The following is a 26,118-nucleotide window of genomic DNA, read 5'->3' as shown; positions in this document are numbered from 1 at the left end:
GTACGATTACTCAAGACATCCCAGCTCTGGGAAGACCGGGACTAACAGGATTAATGCTGAAAGGCCTTCCCACTGAGGGTGGCCTGCCAGAGCCACAGCAGCAGGTCCTGCATTAGATGCCAAAGATCGTGGGCCCTCTGGACCTTGCTCGGTTGGGTCCCACAGGTGCCAACATTGTCACACAGGTCTGTGTGTGTGGCGGAGGAGGAGGGGTGACTCAGGGTCATTCCAATCTACAGGAATAGACATGACCTCAGCATGTTTCCTGAGAGCTACTATGGCCCTTTTGAGGTACTACATAGGGTGTCAGGTCAGGATATTGCAGAAGTGATTTCAAAAGTTTTTGTTGCACAGTGAAACATCAGCAGGATATCCAGAGAGCACTGAAATGCATTAGTATATGAACAAAGAAGTATTTTAATGACCAGGCTTACAACTGAGAAAAATTTAAGAACCCAACTCCAAAACTATATTCAAACTCCTTTAAGAGAAAAAGAAGGAATTTATGTATCTATGCTGGGTCACATCCTTCTTTCAAATACAGGTTTGTTTCTCCTTTATCTTAATGACACTCTTCTGTCAAGAAATTTAGATTCAAAAGCAAAAACTGTTCCTGTCTTAAACAACTAAAAAAAATTGGGACAATTATATGAACTAGTGGTTTTCAGGCACTGACACCAGACAGCTCAGGACAGTTCTCGAAGATAGAAACCAGCGAGGGAGCCCTGTGATTGTCACAGCCCACTGCCTGGAGAGTTTCCAGGCAACTGGAACGGTGCTCATGGCGGAGGAAGCAAGGCAGGAGTAATTATTGGTCTCTCTGGGTGGAGGAGGTGGAGCTGGGAGTTCTGCAGGACAAGGGGGTGGAGGCGGGGGGGCGCGGTGCTCCCAGGGAGGGCACCAGGGAAGATAGCTGCAGAGAGAGCTCCAGAGAACTGCGCGTGCCTGCCCAGGAGGAAACCCCGAGTCTAGGGAAAGAAACCCAGGAAGCGCAGAGGCATAATCACTAAGGCTCCCACAGGCCAGGAATAGGTCGGGTTCCCAGCAGCGCAAATCGCAGCAGGGGATACGCAGAAGGAAAACCAGTCCTCCAAAGTAACACCCAACAAGATGAAATCCACATCTGTTTGGCATCTAATAAAAAAATTACAAGGCATGCATAGAAGCAGGAAAATACAACTTTATTCTCCATATGCAGGAAAATATAAATGTTATCTTGATTGCAGTGCTGCCCACATGAATCTGCACATGTGATAAAACGGTGTAGAACTTAATGTACACATTTTGTACCAATGTCAATTTCCTAGTTTTGATATTGTACTATAATTGCATTAGTTAACGACCAGTGAGGAAGCTGGGTGATGGAGGGTAAATGGGACCTCTCCATACTATCTTTGCAATGCCTGGGAATCTATATTTCAAAGTAAAAAGCTTTTTAAAAGCATGTTAAAGAGAGACAAAGAAGATACTTTTAAAAAACACACACCCAAATCCAACTTTCAAAGATGAAATAAATACAAGGCCTAAGATGAAGACTCTACTGGGATAAAGAACTTATAAGACACTGAAAAAGAAAAGATCAATGAACTTGGAGACAAAGCATTCTACCCAGAATGAAACAAGTAAGGGACTTGGGGAGAGGGAACAGAGCACCAGTGGGCTGTGGGACAACTTCCAGCAGCTAATAATATATGTGTAACCGCAGCCTCCAAAGAAGAAGAGAGAGATGGGGAAACAAAGTATTTGAAAAAATAATGGTCAAAACATTTCCAAATCTGATAAAAACTATAAGCCCACCAATCCAAGAAACTCAACAAATCCCAAGTAAGAGCAAGCGTCCGGGTATGATGATGAGGGCAAGTTGGCTTTTAGATCTCCGTCCCTCAACTACTTCCAGCAGTGATGAAATAGCCATCTGTGGGGCGAGAGCTCCTTCTGCACCAGCTAAGACATGGTGCCTTTTCCTGCAATGAACGTGGTCAGAGTTCCTGCAACCTCTAATCTGATGATTGTCTTCTCTACCCTAAAGTACAAGGGGAAAAGTAATACAAATATTCCCTAGCGAGCTCTCAAGAGCAAGCAGGCCAGAGGATTCTCTAGCTGTCAATGATCTATAAGTAACAGATCAGATGTTGCATGTGGCAGAAATTTTGAGCACGTGAATACACAAAAACTTTTGCATTAAATAGTAATTAAAAGCCTCAAAGGTTCAACTTGGCAGCTGGCACGCTCAAATAATTGCTCAAGATATTTTTGAAACCCTGTTTGTTTAACTATCTTTAGAAACTGCAACATATTACTTGATTATCCTTATAGGCAAAACAAATATTTATTCTCTGAATGGAGGTCACATTTTTTGAGATTACCAAAGCTAATCAGATTCATATCTGATAAATATGAAAAGGCTATTAAACTGGGTAATATTGATTTTAGTGAAAAAATATTGAGGGGAAGATAAAACTCTTTCGTGTTCTGAATGTGAAAGTGGAATTAGTTTCAATATTATTTGAATGACAGAGAACACCTTAACGATATAAATTTTCAAGTTATTACTGAATTTTTTTTATTGACTTAAAGTCACTTTCCTTTTACACCTCTTGCATACAGGTGCATCTTAAGATCAATATAAAAAAATCTTTGGTCAGAGACTGATAGCTTTTTTTTCTTTCTTATCATTTTCTGATCAGTGCATTTTTAGATGAGTGGTATCAGGTTTGATGAAATGTAATAATTTCCAGGATAAAAACTGTCATTAAAATATGTGTTTTGACATATCTGTTAACAAATCAGTTTCATTACTTAATAGTTACCCTATAAAATTAAAAATATTGTATTTCCACATGAAAACACACAATTTATTGGAAAACAGTATCTAGAAATAGATCGTTTTTCAAAAAGGTAAGTAGATTTCCCAATGCTAGCAATTATAAATCTGTGGCTCTTATTTACATAGGTTCCTTTGTTGTAAACAGTCTACAAATAAGTACAAATAAGTACATAGTTGTAAATAGTCTACAAATAAGTACAAATTGTTTTTATTATCAAGAGAAGTATAAATGCGTACTATCACAAATACGCAATAAGCAGGATATGTTGGTCCCTGGGAAACACTGATAAGTTATACAGTAAGTGATGAGCACTTAAGATTACACAAAAACTTATTAAATCAAGAGTCCCGTATACAATGGACTTAATGACACACACTATGGTAGCCACATTTCAGTGAGGTTTTGGGGTTTTTTTCCTGATTACTCAGTACCCATCCATCACCTCCAAGCCAGCTCGCGGTTCTCTAATATGGGGATGGCTGCACTGGCTTGGAGTCAGGAGAACGCTCTCCTTCTCCTGCCTCTGCACCTGCTGTGACTTAGCTTCCCCCTGTGCCGCATTTCCTATTTAAAAGAGGGAACGCCTGTCCCTACACTTTCTTACATTGTAAATTACTGGGAACTAGAATGACTTAATTTTGCTTTAAGATCTTTGGAATAAGAACAAGGCACAGCACAAGGAAGAAGGAAGGAAAGAAGAGTTAGAGAAGGAAGTTACAAAAATTGACAAGAGTAGTAAAAAAAAATCTATAGAGTTTGCCTGCAGTAGAATTCTTTAAAAAGGTAATATTATAAATAGTATCTGATACTAGCTAAAGCACAGACTTTGTAAAGTGAGTCAATTCTGCTAAATAACTGTGTCCTTAGAGAGGCCACTTAATCAGGTTATGCCTCAATTTCTTCTTCAGAAAAATGCAGTTGTAAGGTGTGTGTATGTGTGTGCAATGCCTATATATGTGTTAGCTATTCTTTATCTCTAATTCTCAACAAATGATTTCTAATTCTCAACTATCTTTACCAAATCTACAGAAAATGGTATTTACATAATTCTCCTCCCCTCTTGTCAAACTACTTCTCACTAAGGTGTTAATAATTAATATAATATTTTCCCTGCTAGGAATACCGACATTTTAAAAGAGGACCCGGGAAAGTAACGTTTCAACTCGAAGGTTAAGGAAGTTGCTAATGGAATTTCAGACGTGAACAACACGCCAACTGGGGAAATAGTATGCGGTGCCTCCTGAATATCTCCACTGGATAAGACTGCCCCTTCAGGGTGGAAATGTGCCTTTAAGCCTCTTTAACTAGGGGTCACGTTTAGAGGGTATTTCTTGGTATTCACATATATGTGTACTTTTCAGAGGAAAAGATATCAGTTTTCATCAGATGCCAAATCAACCATGCACTAAAACTATTTAAGAATCCATCCTTGTCCTCTGCACTGCCTTAGTACTTAAGTCCTTACTCTCTGTCCATATCTAAGAAATGCGCTTATATTCAAATGTGCGCATATACACAAACACACACACCCACACGTGGCAGCCTTGCTCTGGAATTCTCTCTTATGGGTTCCCAGGGGAAAAGCTCACATATAAAACACTTCTCTCTTTTAAGGTCTACGCAGACAAAGGCATAGATGTAGTTCTGATCGTTGTTGAAACACTCTCTTCCATTATTCTTTTATTATCTATGCTCTTTATTGTTCTTTTTCCTGATTAAAAAAAAATGTTTAGAATAAAGAGAAAAATAGAAAAGAGAAAATGTAAATCACTCAAAATCTTGCCATGCAAGACAACTACTTTCAGTTATTTTTCTATTTTTATGCAAATACAAAGATATGCATGATATGTTTTAAGTGTTACGTAAATGGAATCGTCTTTTTTTTTTTTTTAACCTAATATGAACATTTTCCTCTCTCATTGAATGTTTTCAAAGCATGGCTGAAGACAACTCAGTCACAAAGGCTGCGCCCTAACCTCACGAATGCCTTAGTGCTGTGTAATTGTTTCTCCCCTAGTTCGTTATTATGATAAGTAAAAGCTATGATAAATATACTTGTACACAGCCACCAAATACACCTCTGATTATGTACTTGGAACACATTCCTAGAATTAGAATTTCCAGGCCAAAATGGTTTACTTATTGTTTTATGTATGACTTTGAGTCACTTATTTCACATTTCTATCATTTGCTTTTATTAAAGTTTTAATCATATTTCTAACATTTCAACCTTATAATTTGTAAATTTTCAAATATTTAAAGAAATTTTATATGAGAAGTCAAAACTAAGCTTCTTTCAAAATACACACACAAACACACCTGATGTATGTTAATTCAGAAAAACAAAATCAACAGTTTATTATCACTGCTAAGGCTAGCAATGTTTTATTATCAGTTTTTTCACACTGTGCCACAGCAAGGAATTTCCTCCTTTTAACCACTGGGTGTCCTCTACACCATATGTTTGGCATTCACGCAGACAAACAACACTGATATCTAAGAAGTATTTCAGCAACATCTCATCTATGTAGCTGGTAGTAAGAACCTTCATTATCTTTTAAATGTGTTATTTTAAAAATCTACTAGTCATTCAGCTTTCTGTTCAGCTTTCACTATTCAGTGAAATGGACATATGGTTTCGGATTTTACAGAGTCTAACTCAGTGTTTTACAAAAAGGAGCAGGAAAAAAAATAAAATTATATTCAGAGAAGCAATTTTTATCCAAATGCTAAGTGAAACCACAATTGAAATGTGACTATGATATCATTTTAGCTCTCAATTTCCTATAAGAGAAATTTTTTTCTTCCAAACTGTATTTGAGGATTTCAGTGTGATATGTTTCTGGAACATACTAAAGCCCATAAATTCTGCTCCTTGAGCTCAAATTAGACCACCTAGGAATCAAAGGTTTGAGCTGCAAAAGAAAAAGCCCAGGGATGCCAACCTTAACATGAACAACCAACCAGAAAGTCTAGAGCCGTAAGGATTGAGATAAACATATGTTTAGAATTCACTTCTAATTTCCAAATAATGTCTTTCTTACTTGCTATTGTTCAATAATTAATGAATCTATTTACCTGTAAACAACTGGGAAACAATTCAAGAAATCCATAACATGTGATACATCTTGGCACACATCTCTTTTTGTATAAACACTGGTTTCAACTTTTTTCTTTTCCCTTTACCTAATGTTCATTGCATAAATCCACATATGACATTGAAAGAGAAAAGTCGCCCTGGCTGGTGTGGCTCAACAAACTGAGTGCCGACCTGCAAACTAAAGGGTCACTGGTTTGATTCCTAGTCAGAGCATATGCATGCGTTGCAGACCAATTCCCCAGTAGGGGGTGTGTGAGAGGCAGCCACACATTGAAGTTTCTCTCCCTTTCTTTCTCCCTCCTTTCCCCTCTCTCTAAAAATAAATGAATAAAATCTTAAAAAAGAAAGGAAGGAAGGAAGGAAGGAAGGAAGGAAGGAAGGAAGGGAGGGAAGAGAAAAGTCACCTGTGCAGAACCTCTGCTTACTCAGCACCCTCTCAATTGTAACACAAATAGCTCCATAGGGGCCCCACAATATTCCATTCTCCAATTCAGGGTCTTTCCTCAGCCCCCATCGGTCTGGAAATGCAAGAGGGTATTATCAGCCTAAACCCTTCTTCCAGACTTCCCATCAATGACAGCGCAACATGCAGCTTCCCTTACCTTTTAATTACTTCTTCTTCGACTTGTTCACTGATTGCTCCTTCCTACCTCTTACACACAGGTCCCTACCAACATTTGCTTTTGGTTTCTTTCTGCTCTCTCTACTTTTTTCTTCAATAATTTCAACGAAGAATTTTGGTAGTGAGGGTTAGAAAGGAAGATGGGATGGGAGCTTGGGTGGTTTCAAAGGCAATTATTTTTAAAACCGTTTATGATGAGGAAGACTGAACTAATATGTAGGCTAAAGAGGAGTCATTAAATAAAGAGTAAAAGGAAAGAAGGAAAAGCTGAAGGGACAAGTCCTAGGAGAACAGGGAAGAAATGAAGTTAGTACTGGGTTCCTCCCATGTGATCCAATGACTCTTTGAAATGGCACTCTTAATGTGCTTTAGAGCTCTGCTGTCCCCAAAACATGGCAGAGCAGAGCTGACTGAGGGGCTGGGGAGGGAGGTTATCTTAAAAAGAAAAAAAGAAAACAAGAAACCAGCAAAAAATAGTTATGCGTGCTAAGCCCTGTGATTTGCACTCTGCAAAAATTATCTCACTTCTACTCAAAATGTGCTCAGAAGACCAATGACAGAAGAATCATCTGGGGTAAAAACATTGATTCCTTGATCCAACCTTAGATCTGCTAAGTCAGGTCAATGGGAATTGGGCCCAGGGCTCTGAATTTTTCCCACTATCTCTAGGTCATTTTTAGGCAAGTTAAAATTTGAGAATCACTGTGTTATCTCATGTAATGCCATTTTAAATGTGATGGCCTTCACCTCTCTCTCGTCCCTATAGCTACCACTTTTGCCTTATTCTATTGCTCAATGTTTCTAATTTTTCTCCCTGCTTGTAGTCTTGACTCACCTGCAACCTATGCTAATATCTGGTAAATCTTTCCTAAACTACTATTTTTGTCAGGTCACTATAGACTAAGGTCATGATGATCGTTAACATTGCTACCATTTAGACTGCATATCCAGAAAAAGTCCAACCATTGTTAATATAATGAGAATGGTTTGTGCAACATCAATGCAACCTGGCAGCCAAAGAAGAGCAGACTGAAATTCACAAAAATGATGATTTCACTGTACTAGTTAGTCAGTGGGGGTGGTAGATGCCGTTGAGTGCTCATGTGTACTGAGTGGCCATCACATTCAAAATGACTGAGTGAGTACAGCAATGAATCTGCATCAAATTTTGTGTTTAGCTTGAACATTGCTCTGCAGAAAATACTCAGATGATTCAGAAGGCCGCAGCTATGGGCAACTGGTGATTGGCAGCTTCCTCACGACAATGCGCCTGCTCATGCATCACATCTTGTGCAGAGTTTTTTGGCAAAACATCAAATCACTCAGGTGACTCAGCACCCCTTACAACCCAGATTTGACCTTTTTGGCTTTTCCCAAAACTAAAATCAGTTTTGAATGGGAAGGGATTTCAGACCATCAATGAGATTCAGGAAAATACAACGAGGCAGCTGATGGAGATTGGGAGAACTGTGTGAGGTCCCAAGGTGCCTACTCTGAAGAGGACGAGGCATCACCTTCCTATGTACAATGTTTCTTATACCTTGTATCTTCTTCAACAAATGTCTCTATTTTTCGTATTACTGGATACCTTCTGGACAGACCTTGTATACACCAAAGCAGGAAAAACAACTTTTCTAACAATAAATTAAAATTAGACTTCCCAGACATTTTCTCTATAGCTCAAAAAAGCTAGAAAATCATGGAGCAACAGGTACAGAATTTTTGAGGGGATAAAAGTGTTATTCTAAGAATGTTGTACAATTTTCTACTTATTTTTTATGTAAAGAAAGCAGAAAAATATTCTTAGATCCACACAGACTCAGAAAGTTACCATTTGTCCTCCCTCCCTGGAAAAATTATCCTAAAAAATATTTTAGTCAGTGGGAAAATAAATTGAAATTTAGAACAAAATCCCCCCACCCAAAACAAAAACAAAAAACAAAACCAGGAAAACAGCAGTCCAAAAAAATTTTGGAATTTCCTGCAGTCAGTTTAACATCCCAAATCAGACACCCAGCTGCATTCTGGACTGGCTGCTAGGGTTTGGGCCTCCAGGTGAGCCTGGCAGGGCTGCCGTTGGTGTGCTCCTTCGGCCTGGCCTTTTTCTTGGTACTGGGACATCAGCTTGTGAAGCCACCATCAGCTCCCACAATTAATAATAATCCCTTACAACAATGTATGCTGCAGCACTCTTCCAGGTTTGCTAACAGCAGCAGCATCATTTTGTTGTGGGAATAATGTCCCAGAAAACTTCTTAAAGAAAAAGTATGTTTTCCTCCCTCAAAAACACAGCACAAAATAATGGCCAGAATAAATGCCACATTAAATAAAAGGTACTTGAATAATGATTTTCTACATATTTAAAAGCCACCCACAATGATTCCTTTTTTTTAATTGAAAAAGATTGATCCATCACAAAGCACATTGCTCATCATTTTCAGTCGAGGCCCTGTTAATGATGTTCCTTTGTTATCTCAGCTTAAGCATAATATCTACACATTGAAAAAGGATGTAGGGAAATATACCGACATGGACGTAGCGGCCCACTGTCTAGGTGCTAGAATTTGAGATGATGATATTTTTCTTTAAAGCCTTCAGTACTTTCTTAATTTTCTTCAGTGGTTGTTTTACCTGTATGCCACTAAAAAGTTGCTAAAATCAGTATACATAGTAAGTATGAACAAACAGTATTATCCCACTAATTTGAGACTACACACAAAATTTTGTAGCAGTAATTATAAGTAAGTGGTAAGATTCTGGATAACACTGTTCTTTTCTTCCCCACAAGTATATATTACTTTTGTGACTTAAAAAAAGATTAATTTCATTAAGAGAAAAAAATGGGAGTCATTCAAATACTTAATTTATGCATTTTAGAGAAAGGAAATGTAAATACTGAGGAAAAGACTGCCACCAATGTTATTAAGGTAAAGAAAATCTATTAAATGCTTTTCCCTTTAAGGCACAATTTCGATTCTTTTCTATTTAAATCTTCATTTCTTTAGGTATAAAAATATACCTATTGTTAAATTTGAGTTCTTAAAATTGGCTCTGTGAGACGGTACCTGTCTTATGGTTTAAATTTTATTCCTTAGGACTTCACTGAAATATGTTGCTAAAATGCTCATACTCCCGCAGCGTGGCCAGATGTGTCAGTCAAATACTTTAAATAGATTTGATTGAAGGTTTGGAAAGACTTCCTGTTCCATTGTATTTAAAGGTGCTGATGTTGAATGTTTTCATTTTTCTTTTTCCTGCTCGCTAGTCAATTTATCTTTGGTTTGTTAGTCCTTACAATTTTTGGTCTTACAATCTCTCTACATCTGAGGAGGACTTAACAATTTCATAATGATGGTATAAACAACAAATACATTCTCATAGACACTTTACTCCAATCTCAAGCATTTGCATTGCAAATGCAACATGATCCATGTTATTTTAGTTGCAAGATTCTATTAAAATTGACACAGACAACTTAGGATCGCTTAGTGGCTCTCTAAGAGACATATTGCAAACATAAGAACTGTTTGTGACAGCAGAAGAGACAGAGCTCTGAAATTCACACAGCTGCATCAGCCCCCTGCATCTGTACACACAACGACATAACAGTGGTTCTCACCCAACCATACTGTTTTTTCTCCAGGTTACAACTTCCCAAGTCCTCCTCTGAACTCATTTTCTTGCACCTAAATGAAATGCAGCAGAGTGATAAAGGGAGAAGGAAAAACTGCCAAGAAATGCCCCTGAGCATAGAAAGCAAGTTTTCAAACTGACTTTGTTTCAAAGGCCTGGGTCGGCCCTTGGAAGACTAACTAGTACGTTTGCATCTGTTGAGGACACTGTGTTACTTAACCGTTGTAGGTAAATGCTAGTTTGAAAATGGATTACCAAAACCCAAACTAAGCCTCTCTTGTTCAACAGAGCAGGAGGTAAGGAAAATATTTGAGAGAGAGAATCGGTTTCAGGAAATCTTTCTCTAGTAACCTTGAGAAGAAAAGAGGATGGTAATGGTAGGTAGGGCAGATAACAATTCCAGATTAGACATTGTTTCATAATTGTGAACAGAAAGGCAAAAATAATGCCTGATGCAGAATGATTTCCTGGAGCTGCCTCCAGGGCCACAGTATCTCCTCAATGGCTTATTTACACATTAGATAGAGACGCCTTGGAGAGAGAGCATATTGGAAATATACCATGATTACCAAATCATCCCACCCGCAGATCTGTCCACTCTCTTAAATAGATGTGATCAGAATTTGGTGAGATAATAAACAATCTTCAGCTCAGAATATATGACTCTCTACAGTGATTTACACCACAGGAGCAGGGAAAAATTCTCTCTCCCCTCTTTGCTTCTGTTGGCCGGGACAGGGCAGAATGGACGGCTATGTCCAAGTTCTGGCACAAGTAAGGAGCTGTAAATCTGAATTTCTCAAAAGTGTTATGAAACAATGTTGGAATTGCTTGAATTGCTCACAGAGAGAAGGAAAATTCCTTCTTTCTTCTCTTGAGGTTGAAGTTCATTCAGCTTTCCGGTTTCATACTGAAAGTGCAGCCTGCCTCTGCTGACACACAAGTCTCGAATTTGCCCCCGGCCTCGTGTGTAACAGGGCTCCTTATCAGTTTTGCCAAGCCCTTCACAAACATGGAAATAAGGTAATTTATAGTCCAGATATTATGAAAACAGAAGGCCTAACACTGTGCTAGCAACTGTTGCCTAAACCTACAATGCCTGTACACTCCAGATTTAATACTCAAGTTTCCACATAATAACCTCATTGATGAGAATGAGCCTATAAGAAATAGCCTACTATCCACTTGACTGTATTTGAAAATTTCCTTTTTTGTGCAGATAGTTTAATCTTTATTAATATTAATAACATCTAAAAACATCATTTCCTGATTTGGAGAATAAAGAAACACTATTGTTTTCAAAGAGAAAATTATTTGAGAGAAAACTTATTTGGGAATATATTTAAAGAGTAAGGTTGATATGGAAACTGAATGATATATAGACTTCCATGCTTATAAAAAGGAAAAATGTGGTTTTTCATATGGAAACTTATTTTTTAATAATTTAACAAAGAAACAGGATAAAGTCTTAATAAAATTTACTTCTACTTTTTCAATAAACATTTGCTTTCCATGGGTATGAAAAAATTGACTACACATTTTCTTGGTGAGAAATAACCTACTCTGGCTGGTGTGTCTCAGTGGATTGAATGCCAGCCTGCAAACCAAATGTCGCTAGTTTGATTCCCATTCAGGGCACAGGCCTGGGTTGCATGCCAGGTCCCCAGTAGGGGGTGCACAAGAGGCAATCACACATTGATGTTTCCCTCCCTTTCCCTCTCTATAAATAAATAAATAAATAAACCATCTAAATTATATCCTCATGAGTATTAGTAATGGAAACAGTAGTACAAAGTAGAAGATTAAACCTTAGTGCAGAATTCCTGCAGGTTCTAGCCATTTGTATTCCTTACATATTGAATATATTGAAACACATGGAATATTTCAAAACTGAAGAAGTGGAAAGAGAAGCTAAGTTTCTGCAAACGTGTTGATAAAAACAGAGAAAAATAAAATGATCACTTATGCTTTCTAAATTTCTGTGGCTCTTTCAGGACCTGACTGTTTTGCAAGTTGGAAATGATGCAATTTCTATTGCATGAAGATGAACATATCTACTGAGATTTAAAAGGTAAAATGCAACAAAAGAGAGGGAAGTCCAGTGCTCTTTTGAAGGACAGCACTTTCACATGACCCCTCCACGGAGAAACAGGCCACTGTTGATGGTGCACACAATGGGGCATCATTCAGTGAAAGGAGAAATTCACAGGCTCACAGAAAACCATCTCAAAGTGGGATGGTTTGGTTTTACTAGTATATCCACAGAATTGGTCCAAATAAAAATAGCTCTTTCTGTCTTCCTTTTGTTTAGGAACTTGAGTGACTGCTTAATCAAGGCCCTTGCTGTCCTCCTTTTACAGTGCAGTCTAATGAAAAAAGATTTCCTCATGTGGAATCTAAAAAAAATATAAACCAACAAACAAAATAGAAACAGACTCATAGATACAGAGAACATTTTGATGGTTGCAAGATGGTAGAGGGGTTGAGGAACTGGGTGAAAAAGGCGAAGGGATTAAAAAGTACAAAATGGTAGTCACAGAACAGTAATGGGGGTGTAATGTACACTATAGGGAAAACAGTCCATACTATTGTAATAACTATGTATGGTGCCAGGTTGGCATTTGAAATATTGGGGGACCACTTTGTAAAGTATATGATTATCTAACCACTATACTGTATACCTGAAACTAATACAAAATAATATTGAATGTAAACTATAGTTGAAAAATAAAATAAAATAGCCCTAGCTGGTGTGTCTCAGTGGATTGAGTGCCCATCTGTGAACCAAAGGGTCCCCGGTTTGATTCCCAGTCAGGGCACATGCCTGGGAATCAAACCGGGATGGGTTTGCAGGCTGGGTCCTCAGCTGGGGGCTCATGAAATGCAACCACACATTGATGTTTCTCTCCCTTTCTCCCTCTCTAAAAATAAATAAATGAAATCTTTCTAAAAAATTAAAAAAAAAACAAAAATGTTTCCTTTTCCACTGCAGCATTTGGTTTTCCCTTTTCAATCTGCCATGTTCATAACAAAACATTTAAGATTCACCCATTCCTACATGAAAAATACCCTGAATTCTATTGATAAATAGGTGTTCTTTCCAGGAGCACTTTAATTTTTATTTATTTTTTAATGATTTCCACTAACATTCTTGAATCAAACCTTAGTTAAAAATAAATTTGCCAATATTCCAGTAGGAGCTCTTTGCTACCTCCTTATTTGTTTTAAGTCAGAATTCTCAATTTAAAAGCAAGAGAAAATAAAAATCCAGTATTGTGTAAATTACCTCATCTTCTTTCTTTTCTCCGGACCTGGAAGGAGAGCCACTGTTTTTTTCATGGGCATGCTATTAAAAAAAGAAAAAAGATAATGTTTAATAGAGGGAGGTGATATAAGATAATATAATAGTGACTTCAATCCCAAAGGGCTAAATATATAGGCTGCTAAGAACAAGGACCCCTTTAATCTTCCTCCTGAGAATGTTGATAATTCTACACCCACTGACGTGGGTGGCTTTCAAAAATCAAGGGGAACTACAGACACACATTTGGAATGTAGAAAGTCAGTCAGTCTGTAATTAACCAGGCACAGATCTGATTGTGATGCCTAGGTGGCATATCATCTCCTACAAAATGCCTCGTGGAATTTTAAAGTCCATATTGCCAGCATGGGAGACGTCTGGTTCCTTACGGAGATGAGATGTCTGAAACCACATTGATAGTAAAGCTCTACTTAAGCCTCAGTTCAGCATGGAAAAGAGAGAGGACCACAGCTTCCAAGTGAACTATCACTTCTGATGGCCCTTGGGAATTCCTACAGTTCTTCTAAGTATTCACCAATGCAGAAAGATAAACCCTGAGTGGAAAGAACATACTTGCAACTTCCATTTATTATGGCTTTAGAATTTCACGATGTCCAGGAACAGAATGACTTTTCTCACTAGGACACTGGTGATGAATGCAAGTATCTGTATGTGGTTCCTAAAAGCTTCAAGCAGCTTACATGTTCATTTGTTTTGATGGTAAGGTAAAATAAGCCTTAGAGTTTATTGATTTTTTTTTTTGAAAAATGAAGAAAGAAAATTTGTATGTTCTCAAAAAGAGAGTATGAAGAATTATTTCTGGGTTTGTTTTTTTTTGCACATTGTGACATATGCAAAAAAGTGGGTAAAGGAAGCCTAAATATAAAAAGTAAAAGTTCATTATTTGGTCCAATCCCAATAGCCTTCAGTTAAACCAAAAGATAAAATTACATTACATTCCCTAGAGCAGAATCATAAGCTGGATATGTAGGTAACTGAAACTATTCAAATTAAGAAGAGTGGCAATAATAGTAATAATTTATATTACTGTTACTTACAAGGCACTTTCATATACATTCTTATTTGACAATAAAAGTGATTAATGTTATTTTGTGGACTAAAAAAACTAAGAGTCATTTGGTGTACTTTTCACAAGGACTTAAACCTAGTAAATGGGAAAAGTTTACAAAGCAAGTTCTTCTGATTTAAAATCTGGTGATTGAAAAAAAATCTGGTGTTTGTCACTACCCCATGCTAAATGGAATGACAGTCCCTTTAATGATGTCAACAGATATTTTAGTTTAAAAAAAAAGGCCAAGGAATATCAGACACATGGCTGAAATCTTTCAATAGTCTTCTTGAATAAAAAGCTAGGAAGAAGTCACTTTCATGAATGGAAAGTCCTGCCCCAAATGAAAAGTTTGTCATGAGCTGGTGGGCTGCTGCCATAGCTGGGTGAATGAAGCCCTCTGCGGGCTTGTTTTACCTGCGTGGCCTAGTCAAGCACTCATTTGTCCATGGTTGAGAGCAATCAGTACTGAGTAGTTAATGAATCTTGGTGGGGGAACACTTAAAAGCCCACATATATATCAGAGCAAGGTATGAATTGACACGTTTTAGTATAATTGGTAAGCAAAAGATTCCTAAAGGCCAGACTAAGCACAAAAATTAGTAGTCAACATTAGGAGGTAGAATTTGAGAGGACAGATCTGCAATAATAGAGATTTACCCAACCTGTCTTCTTCCAGAACTGGTAATTTAGAACATGATACCACATTCATTTATACTCTCTAATTCCATATCTTTGTCAGGTTAGATATAGGTAATAACACTACAACATGGTGTTACTGAGCTTACTGTTTAGAGTGCCTCATTTACATGCCAGGGGCATTAATCTCATTCCATTTTACAAATGAATAAACTTAGAGAGGGAGTTTGCTCTTGTCTGGTACAAGGTTTCCTATTCTCCTCAAGGTCTCACTCTACTTTGTGTGGCAAATGTGTATTATGATTTATCACCCTACAGTAAATGTGCAGTCTTTCTCTCTAAAATATTTATTTTTGTTTAGAGAGTTTTAAAAAGTTTTTTCCTGATTGTGTTGCAAAATTGCAGTCCTACAGATTAACCAACAGTATCAGTTATTTGCTTACACTGAAATGCTCAAAATCCCTCAAAATTATGTTGGTTCCAAATAATAGTTTGGAAGGGATACACATACATACACATACACACATATATATATAAAATAACTGTTTTTTAAATGTTGAGTAACAATGACAACTTATCAAAATTATGTATGTTAAGAATTGGTATTCTGTCATTTCAAAAGAAATATTTGCTCTCAATAGGAAGCTTTTTTACTTTTACTCAACTTTTACTTTTACTTTATACTTTTACCCAAAAGTATAATAACATTAGTAAAAATCACATAAACAATTGGCAGAAAATTTTAGGAGCTGTATGGATTGTACTTTTCCATCTTCTATCTTTTTCACACAGATTTTTATTATATAATTTTTCTAACATATAAAAGTTGAAAGATAATACATTGAATGCCAATATTCCCACCACTTAGATACAATAACTAATAACATTATTGCCATATTTTGCCCTACTTTCATACATTATAGACAAATGCATAGATCTATCTAGCTACATTTGTTTACGTACCTGCATTTGGAAGTAAATTGGAAATATTCTGAAACTTCACCCCTAAATATTTCACCAAGCACCTCTTTAAATCAAGAGTTTTTTCCTATATAACACCGTTATCATTCTAAGAGAATTAAAAAGAATTACTAATGCCATTCAGTTTCCAGTAAATAGCAATTTTATAAATGAACCATTGCCCTGACCATTTCCTGGGACTTATTCAATACTCAGCACTACATTAATGGTGTAAAATTAGTTACATCTTTTCATTGAGAGAGGTTCAAACTGCCTGATATTTTAATTCATGGAATAATTGAGAACTTTTGACATAACTGAGATGATGAAATGAAATATTTGGGAAGGATATGTGTCAAATTTGATCCAGCTTAGGAACCTGCAGTAAGACTTTTATAAAAGCAAAGAGAAAAAACTTTGTCTACTTCTCTGCGAGGCTGATGAGGTGGGGAGAGGTGAGAGGCACAAGAAGAAAAGGACGGATAGGTCAGGAAAGAGAACCGAACCACAAACCGGATAAAGCCAAGGAGTTTTCTAAAGAAGGAAAAACTAACACATTCTTTACACATCTGCTCTGTGCTACGGCGGATGCTAGGCATCTCCCCTGTGTGGTCACCTTCACACCCCATGGCAATCGTAGGGGCACACACTGTCACCTTGTTCTATGGATAAAGAAACAGAGGATCTGAAAGGTGAGATCTTCCTCAGTCACACCACACATCAGGATTATAGTCCATCGCCACAGAGTGGGCTATGCTGGAACTAGTTAAAAGCTGCCTGAGATGTTGAGATTCACATCAAGAAAGTCTCAGTCCAATGCTCTAAAATGAAAACCACCACGACCAACAAAAAAAAGCAATAAAAGCAAAAAAACCCCAAAAACCTTTCTATTCTAAAAATGGTTTGTTTCGTAAAATTAATCATACACACAATACCTATGTGTCATCCTGTATTAGTAGCTAAAGACCAACGTAGAGACAGGAAGAGCAGGAGGCCACCCTTAATAAGCAGGAAAAGTTGCACTGTGAAAACAAGGCCACAGATGCCTCGAAGCTAAGATAAAGGATAGAGACAGGATGTGTGACAGGAGTTCAGAGGTGGGGGAAACAAATCAGGTAAAGGGCTTTCCATTCCTCCCTCAAAAAGGAATAATTTTCCATCCTGACCGGTATGGCTCAGTTGGCTGGACATCATCCTGCAAAGCGAAAGGTCACTAGTTCGATTCCTGGGCAGGGCACATGCCTGGGTTGTGGGCCAGGTCCCTATTTGGGGTCGGGCTGCATGTGAGAGGCAACCACTTAATGATTCTCTCACACATCATAGTTTCTCTTTCTCCCTCTCCTCCCCTCTCTAAAAATAAATATATAAAACCTTTTTTTTTTTTTAAAGGAATAATTTTCCAAACTATTTCCAGCCCCTGACATCACCACATATTTGGCAAGTACTGCTGTTTTTGTCCTCGTTCTAGGCGATAGCATTTTTAGGCTAAAGTTTTCTACCACAGCAAACCTAAACCTGTCAGGATATCAACAAGAGCCAGGAACAATAAGGCCTGGAGCCTGTGCTCTCAACCAGCTAAGGAGGTCCAGCATTTCGGCCCCTCCCAGTTGTTACCCAGATACACCCTGATACCTGCACAGACAGGGTATACTTTGCAGAAGATAAGTTAAAATCAACAAACTTCTACACACGTAAAAGAGGAAAGAAGCAGAAACAATATGAAAGAGGACTCAATGCTAGTGTGCTTCTGAAATGTATTTGCTTTATTAAAAAATTACTTGGCTTCTTTTTGGGGGGTGACATAAACATTCTAAAATTAAATTGAGGTGATGCTTGCACCACCCTGTGAATATATTAAAAATATTAAATTACATGTGAATTTATGATTTGTGAATGATACACGCACACAAAGTGTTGTTTAAAAAAACAGTAAAGATTATTGAAAACAACTTGAAAATTTTCCTGCTTCAACTTGAAGACAATGCTGATCAGTATTTGCACATCCAGCCACAACTGTCCCAAAACCATGAGACGATAAAGTTATCTTGGTGCCCTCTGGACTTTCTCAGGTCACAGAGCCCAGCACTCCCGAGCACCACCATTGCACCTGCTGAGAAGTACTTGTTCTGGGACCCCCTAAGCATCTTATTGCCTTCGGTCAGCAGGGGGTCTCACTCTTTAGAAAGGGCCACAATACCCGGGGCCCGTTTGGAAACACTCACGCTAGAGCCAGGGATTCGGAGTTAGTTTGTTTAGGGCAGGGCCTGGGCGCGGACACATTTTTCTAAAATTCCCCAACTGATCCTAATACGCAGCTAGGATTGGAAATCACTGGTTTTGAGGGGAGATTTGTGGCACTGTGACAGGAAATGGAGGTTCCTGCTCCTCAAATCGCCCCGCTGAGTCAGCCTCCAAGGGGGCCTCTCAGGGTCAGGCAGGATCGGGCGGCTCTGGACCTCCTGGGTAAGCCCTGGGTGCCCCACGAAGGAGCACAGGGCCTTGTGTTCATCCCAGTGTTTCCTGCTTAATCCTGAGCCTTGCCCTACACACAGCATACCATATCTACATATCCACACATAGGTCTCTATTTTCTTAGTAAAGCAAACAAATTAGCCCTTTATTGTAGACTCTCTTGCTTACTGATTACTCCATAAACCGACATTTTGCCTTCCTCATCACGTAGTAAATTACTTTTTTTTTTTCCTAGCCCTGTGATGGGGCTGTGACAAATCTTGACTGAATGACTCTACTTCCACAAACCTCTACACGTTCCTGTGAAGCACTTTTGCTTTTTTCAGGCCAATAAACTAAATAAAAGGACAAAAAGCTGGAACAAAATAGCTTGAAAAATTGAGACAATGTACAAACTGGGTATTTCCTGCCGAATCCCTTAAACTCTATAGCTGTATGTATTTTGCTTGCTAAAACAAGACTGTTCAACAAACAAGGAAGACCAAGATGTAAAGCTGGTTTGGCTTTAACACAGCCTTCCTGGTGTGGACCTGGCCCGTCCCCTCAGGTGGACTCCGTGCCCTGGGCCTGCCCTTTTGGTGCAGCAGGGTGTTTGCTGGCTCCCTGGATTGATGGCCCCAGGCTGGGTTTGGCCAGTGAGAGGTACTGGAAGGAGACTGGAGGTGATGGGTAGGTGGTATTTCTCCCCTGCCTCTCTGCCTCTGGGAGCCTCTGCAGTTGGATCTCCTGAAGGACAGGCGGAGGGTGGCTCCAGCTTCCGCAGGGTGGTTCAGCTCCTCCCTCTATGTCTTTCAGCCTAGGAATGGTGGCAGCTTCCTACAATTTCTAATCTCTGGGTTGCCTCACCCACCCCAGTTGGCTTCCAATTCCCTGCATTCCATTTCCTGACAAATTCTAGGACAGAAACAGCATGGATCTGAAAGGCTATGTGACCTTTGGCAAATAATTTAATCTCTTTCTCCCCTCCCCACCCCTCCTTGTAAAATGGAACTAATGGTACCTACCTCCAGGGACTGGCATATTTATGAAAAGAGCTGCTAATAAGGAGCCTGGCCTATTGCCTGGTTTAAGAATACAATAAAAGCTATTCCACTCCCTTCTTCTTCTCTGGCACCAATCTGATTGTGGTGAATTATGAGACAGTAAAACGCATATGAGATGTAAGCAGAAGTTTAAAAGGTTTCATTTTTCTAAGGCTGTAAATATTAGAGCAGAAATTTTGTTTTTTTACTTTTTATGAGTACAGAAGAACTAGGTTCATCTTATAAGTTTATTACTTTGTCTATCTCATGGCTGTGTATTAGTCTCGCATCTCCATATTATATCTAAGGAAATGGAATACACATGGAATAGAGAACCTGTTTTCCAAACAACCTACACTGAGTTGGCCACAGGGACAACACTGAAATGGGCAATTCCCACGCTTTAAAATACTTTGGAAGGGCGTGGGGTGCATGTGTGTGTGTTGGTGGGGCTGGGAGTTGGAGAGATAAAGTAAGATTGGCATAATGTGAAAATGTTGACAATTACTGAGGCCAGGTGACGGGCATATGAGGAGTTCATTATAGTATTCTCTTTTCTTCTATGATAAAAACCTTTGAAAAATCTAGAGTCCTTTTATCTCAAAAGTATCTATTTCCCTAGTCACCCAAAGGCAATATCCTAGTCATACTACTTGATATTAATAGTGAAACCCCAAACTCATGCAGAAAGCCAGTGTGAGAGGTATGATCTATTTATTTTTAAAAAATCAGTGAGTAGAGAAATTCAAGAAAATAGTATATAAAAAATGACAATATCAATAAAAAGATAACTTTAAAAGAAAGCAAAAAATTATAGGGCAGAGAAATACAATAACTAAAATGAAAAATTCACTAGAAGGATTTTCAAAGGCAGATTTGAGCAGGCAAAAGAAATATAATAACCTGAGGATAGGACAATTGAAATGATTGAGTCTGAGGAACAGAGAGAAAAATTATTAAAGAAATGATTACAGAGCTTAAGCACCCTTTGTGGGAGCCCTAGAATGTGAGGAGAAAAAAAGAGACAGCAGATTATTTAAAGATATAACGGCCTGCCCTGGCTGGGTAGCTCAGTTGGTTGGAGTGCCATCCCATACACCAAAAGGTTGTGGGTTCCATCCGTGGTCAGAGAGTGTACAGGAGATAAATGACTGGTGTTTCTCTCTCACTTCAATGTCTGTCTGTCTGTCTGTCTGTCTCTCTCTCTTTCCCCCTCCCCCCACCACCCTCTAAAATCAATAAAAATATATCCTTGGGCAGGATTTAAAAACAAAGAAATAATGGCCTAAAATTTCCCATGTTTGATGAAAGATGTGAACATAAACAAGAAGCTCAACAAACTTCAAGTAGGATGAACTCAAATAAATCCACATTATAATCAAACTGTAGAAAGACAAAGAAATAATATTGAAAGCAGCAATAAAATTGCAGATTTCCCATCAGCAACCTTAAAGGCCAGAAGGCAGTGGGCCAAGTATTGGTGAGCATGTAAAGAAGTTAGAACTCCTATGTACTGATGGTGGGAATGTAAAAAGGTACAACCACTTTGGAAAATAGTAAGGTGGTTCCTCAAAAACCAGCTAAAGTGGAAGCAATCTAAGTGCCCATTCTCAGATCAACGGATAAACAAAATGTCATATACCTATTCACAATGGAATATTACTCAGCCTTAAAAAGGAAAAAAAAATCTGACATAGGCTCTCAGGGATGACTCTTGATGACATTATGCTAAGTAAAATAAGCTAGTCAAGAAAAGACAAATACTGCATGATTCCACCTATCTGAGATTCCTAGAGTAGTCAAAATCATAAAAACGGAAAGCAGATTATGGTTGCCAGGGACTACACAAAGAGATAACTGAGAAGTTAATAATCAAAAGGCATAAAATTTCAGTCAAGCAACATGAATGAACTCTAGAGACCTGCTGTACGACAATGAACGTGTAGTCAACAACAATGTACTGTATGCTTAAAAATTTGTTATGTGGGTAGATCTCATGTTAAATGTTCTTAAAATAGAATAAAAAGGGGATATGGTAAAGAACACAGATACTTGAATATAAATGCTATATATTTGATGTATGTATGTAAAACAAATGGGGATGTATGTTGAATGGATATAGAGTTTTGATTTTTCAAGATAAAAAGAGTTCTGGAATTAGTGGTGATGGTTTCATAAGAACATGAATGTACTTAATTCCACTGGATGTTACACTTAAAAAATAGTTAAGATGGTAATTCTGTTATGTGTATTTTACAACAAAAAAAAAAGAGACCTCAAGGGAAAAATAGAATAAAGATGGGCTGCTTAGAGAAGTGTTGTATTCCACTGAGATAACCTGCTCAGAACTAATTATCCACCCATTCACCTCAGAATCTCAAATGACCACCCACTGCTTCCACCCTCAGCAAGCTATATCATTCTTTAAAAAGCACTGGTATAATATAATTAACTTTCTGGGAAGTGTCAAAACTGATTAAAGAACACTATTATCAGATGTCACTCTTAGTTTAAAAGTCTTATCTGCAGTGGGAAGCAAAGTAACTCAGAAATTGCCAACCTAAAGACTAAAGTGTCTGACCTCCAGTCTCTCAACACCTTAAAGCCTGTATCCTTGCAGACACTATAATTTGCATTCCTACCCCTAAACACCCCTGCAGCCATGTGGCCTGTCCAGCCCCGGAAGGCTTGTGACAGACACTCTTCCCAGGCTGGCTGCAATGATGCACCTCCCAGGTGACTGGGCTCCTTGATCATGCTGCCACTGGGATCATGGGTCTAATTAGGCTAAGGAACACCTTTAATTAACATGGCCTAATCAAGTCAGCTTAGAACTCAGGAATGTGATTACTGCTGTAAACCAAATTTTCTCTTCATCATTACGATGTTCATCAGGTGTTCTTCAACTCTAACTTTTTACTTAGTTCAGAAGATCGATGATATTGATGTTATCCAATATGGAAACATACATTGCAATGTTTCACCGACTGGCTTTATATGTGGCATTCCCTTAAACAAACACATCACAGATATATCTTTTATATCTTTTATTTTATTCTGTCTAAATTTTTAAAGTTAGGTCATTCACAATTGTTTTTCAATATTTAAAGGGTCCCAATGGCATGGGGGATTGAATGTTGGGGGGCCAGGGTAGGGGCGAGTAATGGGGAAAAATGGAGACAACTGTAATTGAACAGCAATTTAAAAAAATGTTTTAAATATTTATAGGGTCCTATTAAAGGTATTTTAGTTATAGGATTTACCAAATGGTAAATGATATATATAATAATACATAAATGATATATAAATATATGTATATACATATATATGTATATATGTTATAATTTGGCTGCTCCATGGACCTTTAGGGGACTTATTGGTGGGCTTTGGTATGTGTATGCATGTGCATATGTATTTTGTTGTGGAAAAATGGTCCCTAACTTTCATTTACTTCTAGAAATGGTCTGTGATCACTCACTCACAACCACCATAAAAACTGGTTAGGAACCTAAGCTGTACTGTCCAAATTTGTAGCCATTTGTCACTCAAACCTATCAAGCATTTGAGAGGTGGCAAGTGTGAACTAGATTTTGAAAAATTAACGAGAAAGAAGAGATAAAATAAATGATTTGTACATTGATTACATGTTGAAATAATGTTTGAGATATAGTGAGTTAAATAAAATGTATTATTACTATTAATTTTATCTGTTTATTTTTGCTTTTATGTGTCTCTTAGAAAATTTAAAATTACAGATGTGGCCCACTGTATTTCTATTGGACAGCACTAGTGTAGGAAAAGTCAAAGTATGGCCACAGGCATATTGCTGATTTTATGAGGTTCCTACTAGCAAACAATTTCTATAATACTGCAGTTCCAAAACTGGATTCTAAGAGAAGTTTTAGCAAAAATGTCACACTACTCCTAAATGTAACAGTTAAAAGCATAGATTTAAACTACTTTCATCCAAATATTCCCACATAGTTTCCTTTAGAGAATCATGAATTTGGAAGAATTCTGATATCAACTCTGAACCACTGACATCCATATTTGCAGATAATTCATGTGGTATCCTTTAATAAGAACCTCAGAAAAATAATGACTGAAAGCAAACTTTTGCTTTCAACACATCAATAAGATGCTGCATTTTAAAAGCCCAGAAAACATAATGGGAAACATTCATGAAGAAATGTATTAAGAGAAACTGGAATTCCCAATATTAAAGTTATATACATATGGTACTTTGATTCATGACTCTGAACCCCTTATGAGACTCATTTTATAGATAGGGAAACAGGTTCAAAAAGATTGACTCATCACCCTTTGCAACCAAGAAAAGAACTCTGTCTTGTTCTCCACTGTGTACTTAGGGACTAGCACTTTAAACCTTTTTTTTTTTTTTTTTTTTTCCGGCCTGGCACATGCTCAGGTAGATGCTCAGTAAATGGTATTTGGCTAAGTGACAGTTTACTAATTCCAACATAAGATTCCTCTCTAAAGAGGGTCTGATTACAATGTCATTGCTTTTTTCCATACCACATGCTGGTAGAGAGTGGTGTGCTTTACGTCTTTTTAAATCCTCACCATAAATCAATGAGATATAAATATTTTCACTCTCTTGGTTAACAAAACGTTTGTGTATTTTTGGGGGGCGGGGGGAGAAATCCATTGTTAAATCTTGCTTTCTGGCTCCTACACATTACAAGTGCCAGCTTGACTGGGTATCACACTTAATTGGTTGGTCGGGCATGCAAAGCACTAAACAAATGGAGCATCTTTGTCCCTCATCCAAAGTACAGTTATAGAGCAGCACTACCACCGCCCCCCACCCCCTGCCTCCACACACACTCAGTTGCCTGCGCTCTTGGAGTTTTGGGTTTTCTCCTTGACCCATCCCAGCTGCCTCTCTTCCTTTGCGCTGGAGAATTGCACGACCAAGATCATTCCTCTAAATGTTTTAAGCTTTACTCACGGATTAAAAGCAAACACTAGGTATTAGCTCTCGAGAGCTGAGTCCGAGTTCCTCCAGGAATCTGAGTCCCAGGGCAGGATTCCTCCAGCATAATTCCTGTTTCATTCAATTTCTGAGCACGAGCTGAGACTGGTGCTTCTGCTCACACAGACTCGCACGCCCGGGCGCGCTCCCACATACCACCGCTGGGTGAGTCTGGGACTCTCCCCGGGCCTAACCCGAAGATCCGAGAGGAGGTCGCGCCTCTTCCCCACCAAACTCCGGACGAATAATACCTCGTCCGCACGCCCAGAAAGGCAAAGAGAAAACATTCCCTTCCCGGTCCTGCCCGAGAACGATCGCTTGTATTTACCGTCTTGTACCACCAACTTGCGAATGCCATGGTGATAACCCGTTTGTTCTGAGCAGCGCTGCACAGGACCCGGCAAGGAATCGGGATAAGGTGCTGAAGGCGCAGGACTCGCACTCCACCTGCCCTGGACTTGGCTGGCAAAGAGTTATGCACGTCCTGCTGCTGTCAGGTGGGCGGCCACCTGGGCTGGGCGGCCACCTGGGCTGGACTTGACACAGGCCCCGCCCCAAACGGGCTGGCCCCTCCCCCCAGATTTGGCTCCCCGCTAGTTAGAAAAGATGTGTTATTGCTCCCGCCTGCCACACCCTGCAGCTCTGACTTTACACGGAAGACAGGATCCTGCAGTCCAGTTGAAAGACCCCACTCTGGGGGCCGGGGGTAGGGGGGTGAGGGAGAAGGGTCCCGACTGAACTTTGATCCCTTTTCATCTCCATGTCATTTTACTCGAGAGTCACCAACCAACTTTTCCTGAAGCAGGCCACCCACTTCTCCGGATTGCGCCACGCCCAGCGCCCTTAGCCCAGGCCCGGGAATCCCTGGCCACCTCCAGCCACCTGCCGTTGGGGTGGACACTGGGTCCCCCGCCCTTCACAAGAATGGGAAGGGGCGTTCATGGTGGCATTTCAGGCAGGCTACGCCCGGAGGGGGTGACCCCAGAGCTTCTAGGCTGGAGTCCTCCCAGTACACAGCCCTGCGGCTCGGACTGAAGCGCCACTCACCTCCTGGGTGTGGCGGGCGGCTGCAGCGCGCCTGGGCCGCGGGGAGGCAGGGGGCTTCTGGGCCGGCTGGGACATGGCGAGGCGGCGACGTGCGCTGCCTCAGGGAGGGCGCAGCGGAGACTGGAAGGGAGGCTGGGGCAGGGAGGGGCTGGCAGACGCACCGTGAGGCAGCTTTTCCGATCCAACCCCAAGCCCGTGCAGGGGCTGCCCTCAGCCTGGCTGGGCCCCTCCCCTTCCTGCCCGCCGCTGGCCGCAGCGGTCCTGGCCCGAAACTTAACACCCTCTGCCCCTTGTCTTCACTCAGTGACCGTCCCCACCCCAACCCCCGGGCCCTAGGACTGCTGGGTTCCCTGTGGGCCGCGGAGAGGAGGGGCTGGAGGTCGCGGGGTTCCTTCTTCGACTTGCCCAGACTTATCGTGCAGTTGTGCA

The 26,118-nt window shown here is 39.4% G+C and overlaps 1 protein-coding gene across 5 annotated transcripts in view; it reads right to left on the bottom strand.

Annotated features, from left to right (window-relative positions):
• The window catches only part of CAST (calpastatin), a 126,833-nt gene extending 100,922 nt beyond the window's left edge, over window positions 1–25,911 (bottom strand). For 4 of the 5 annotated variants that reach the window (XM_054578627.1, XM_054578621.1, XM_054578624.1 and 1 more), the window contains exons 1-2: window positions 25,690–25,911; window positions 13,470–13,529 (exon numbers count right to left, since the gene is read on the bottom strand). In XM_054578627.1, coding sequence (XP_054434602.1) covers window positions 13,470–13,529; window positions 25,690–25,764 — 135 coding nt within the window. In that variant the 5' untranslated portion in view covers window positions 25,765–25,911. Of the gene's footprint in view, window positions 1–13,469; window positions 13,530–24,970; window positions 24,987–25,689 lie in introns of those variants that run through there. The other variant, XM_054578625.1, reaches the window with a different exon arrangement.
• Window positions 25,912–26,118: the final 207 nt, after the last annotated feature.

Source organism: Pteronotus mesoamericanus, unplaced genomic scaffold (assembly GCF_021234165.1).
Source record: "Pteronotus mesoamericanus isolate MK-2021 breed Mesoamerican mustached bat unplaced genomic scaffold, CSHL_Meso_final contig_50, whole genome shotgun sequence".
Taxonomy (NCBI): Eukaryota; Metazoa; Chordata; class Mammalia; order Chiroptera; family Mormoopidae; genus Pteronotus; species Pteronotus mesoamericanus.
This window is presented reverse-complemented; position numbering and strand designations above follow the sequence as displayed.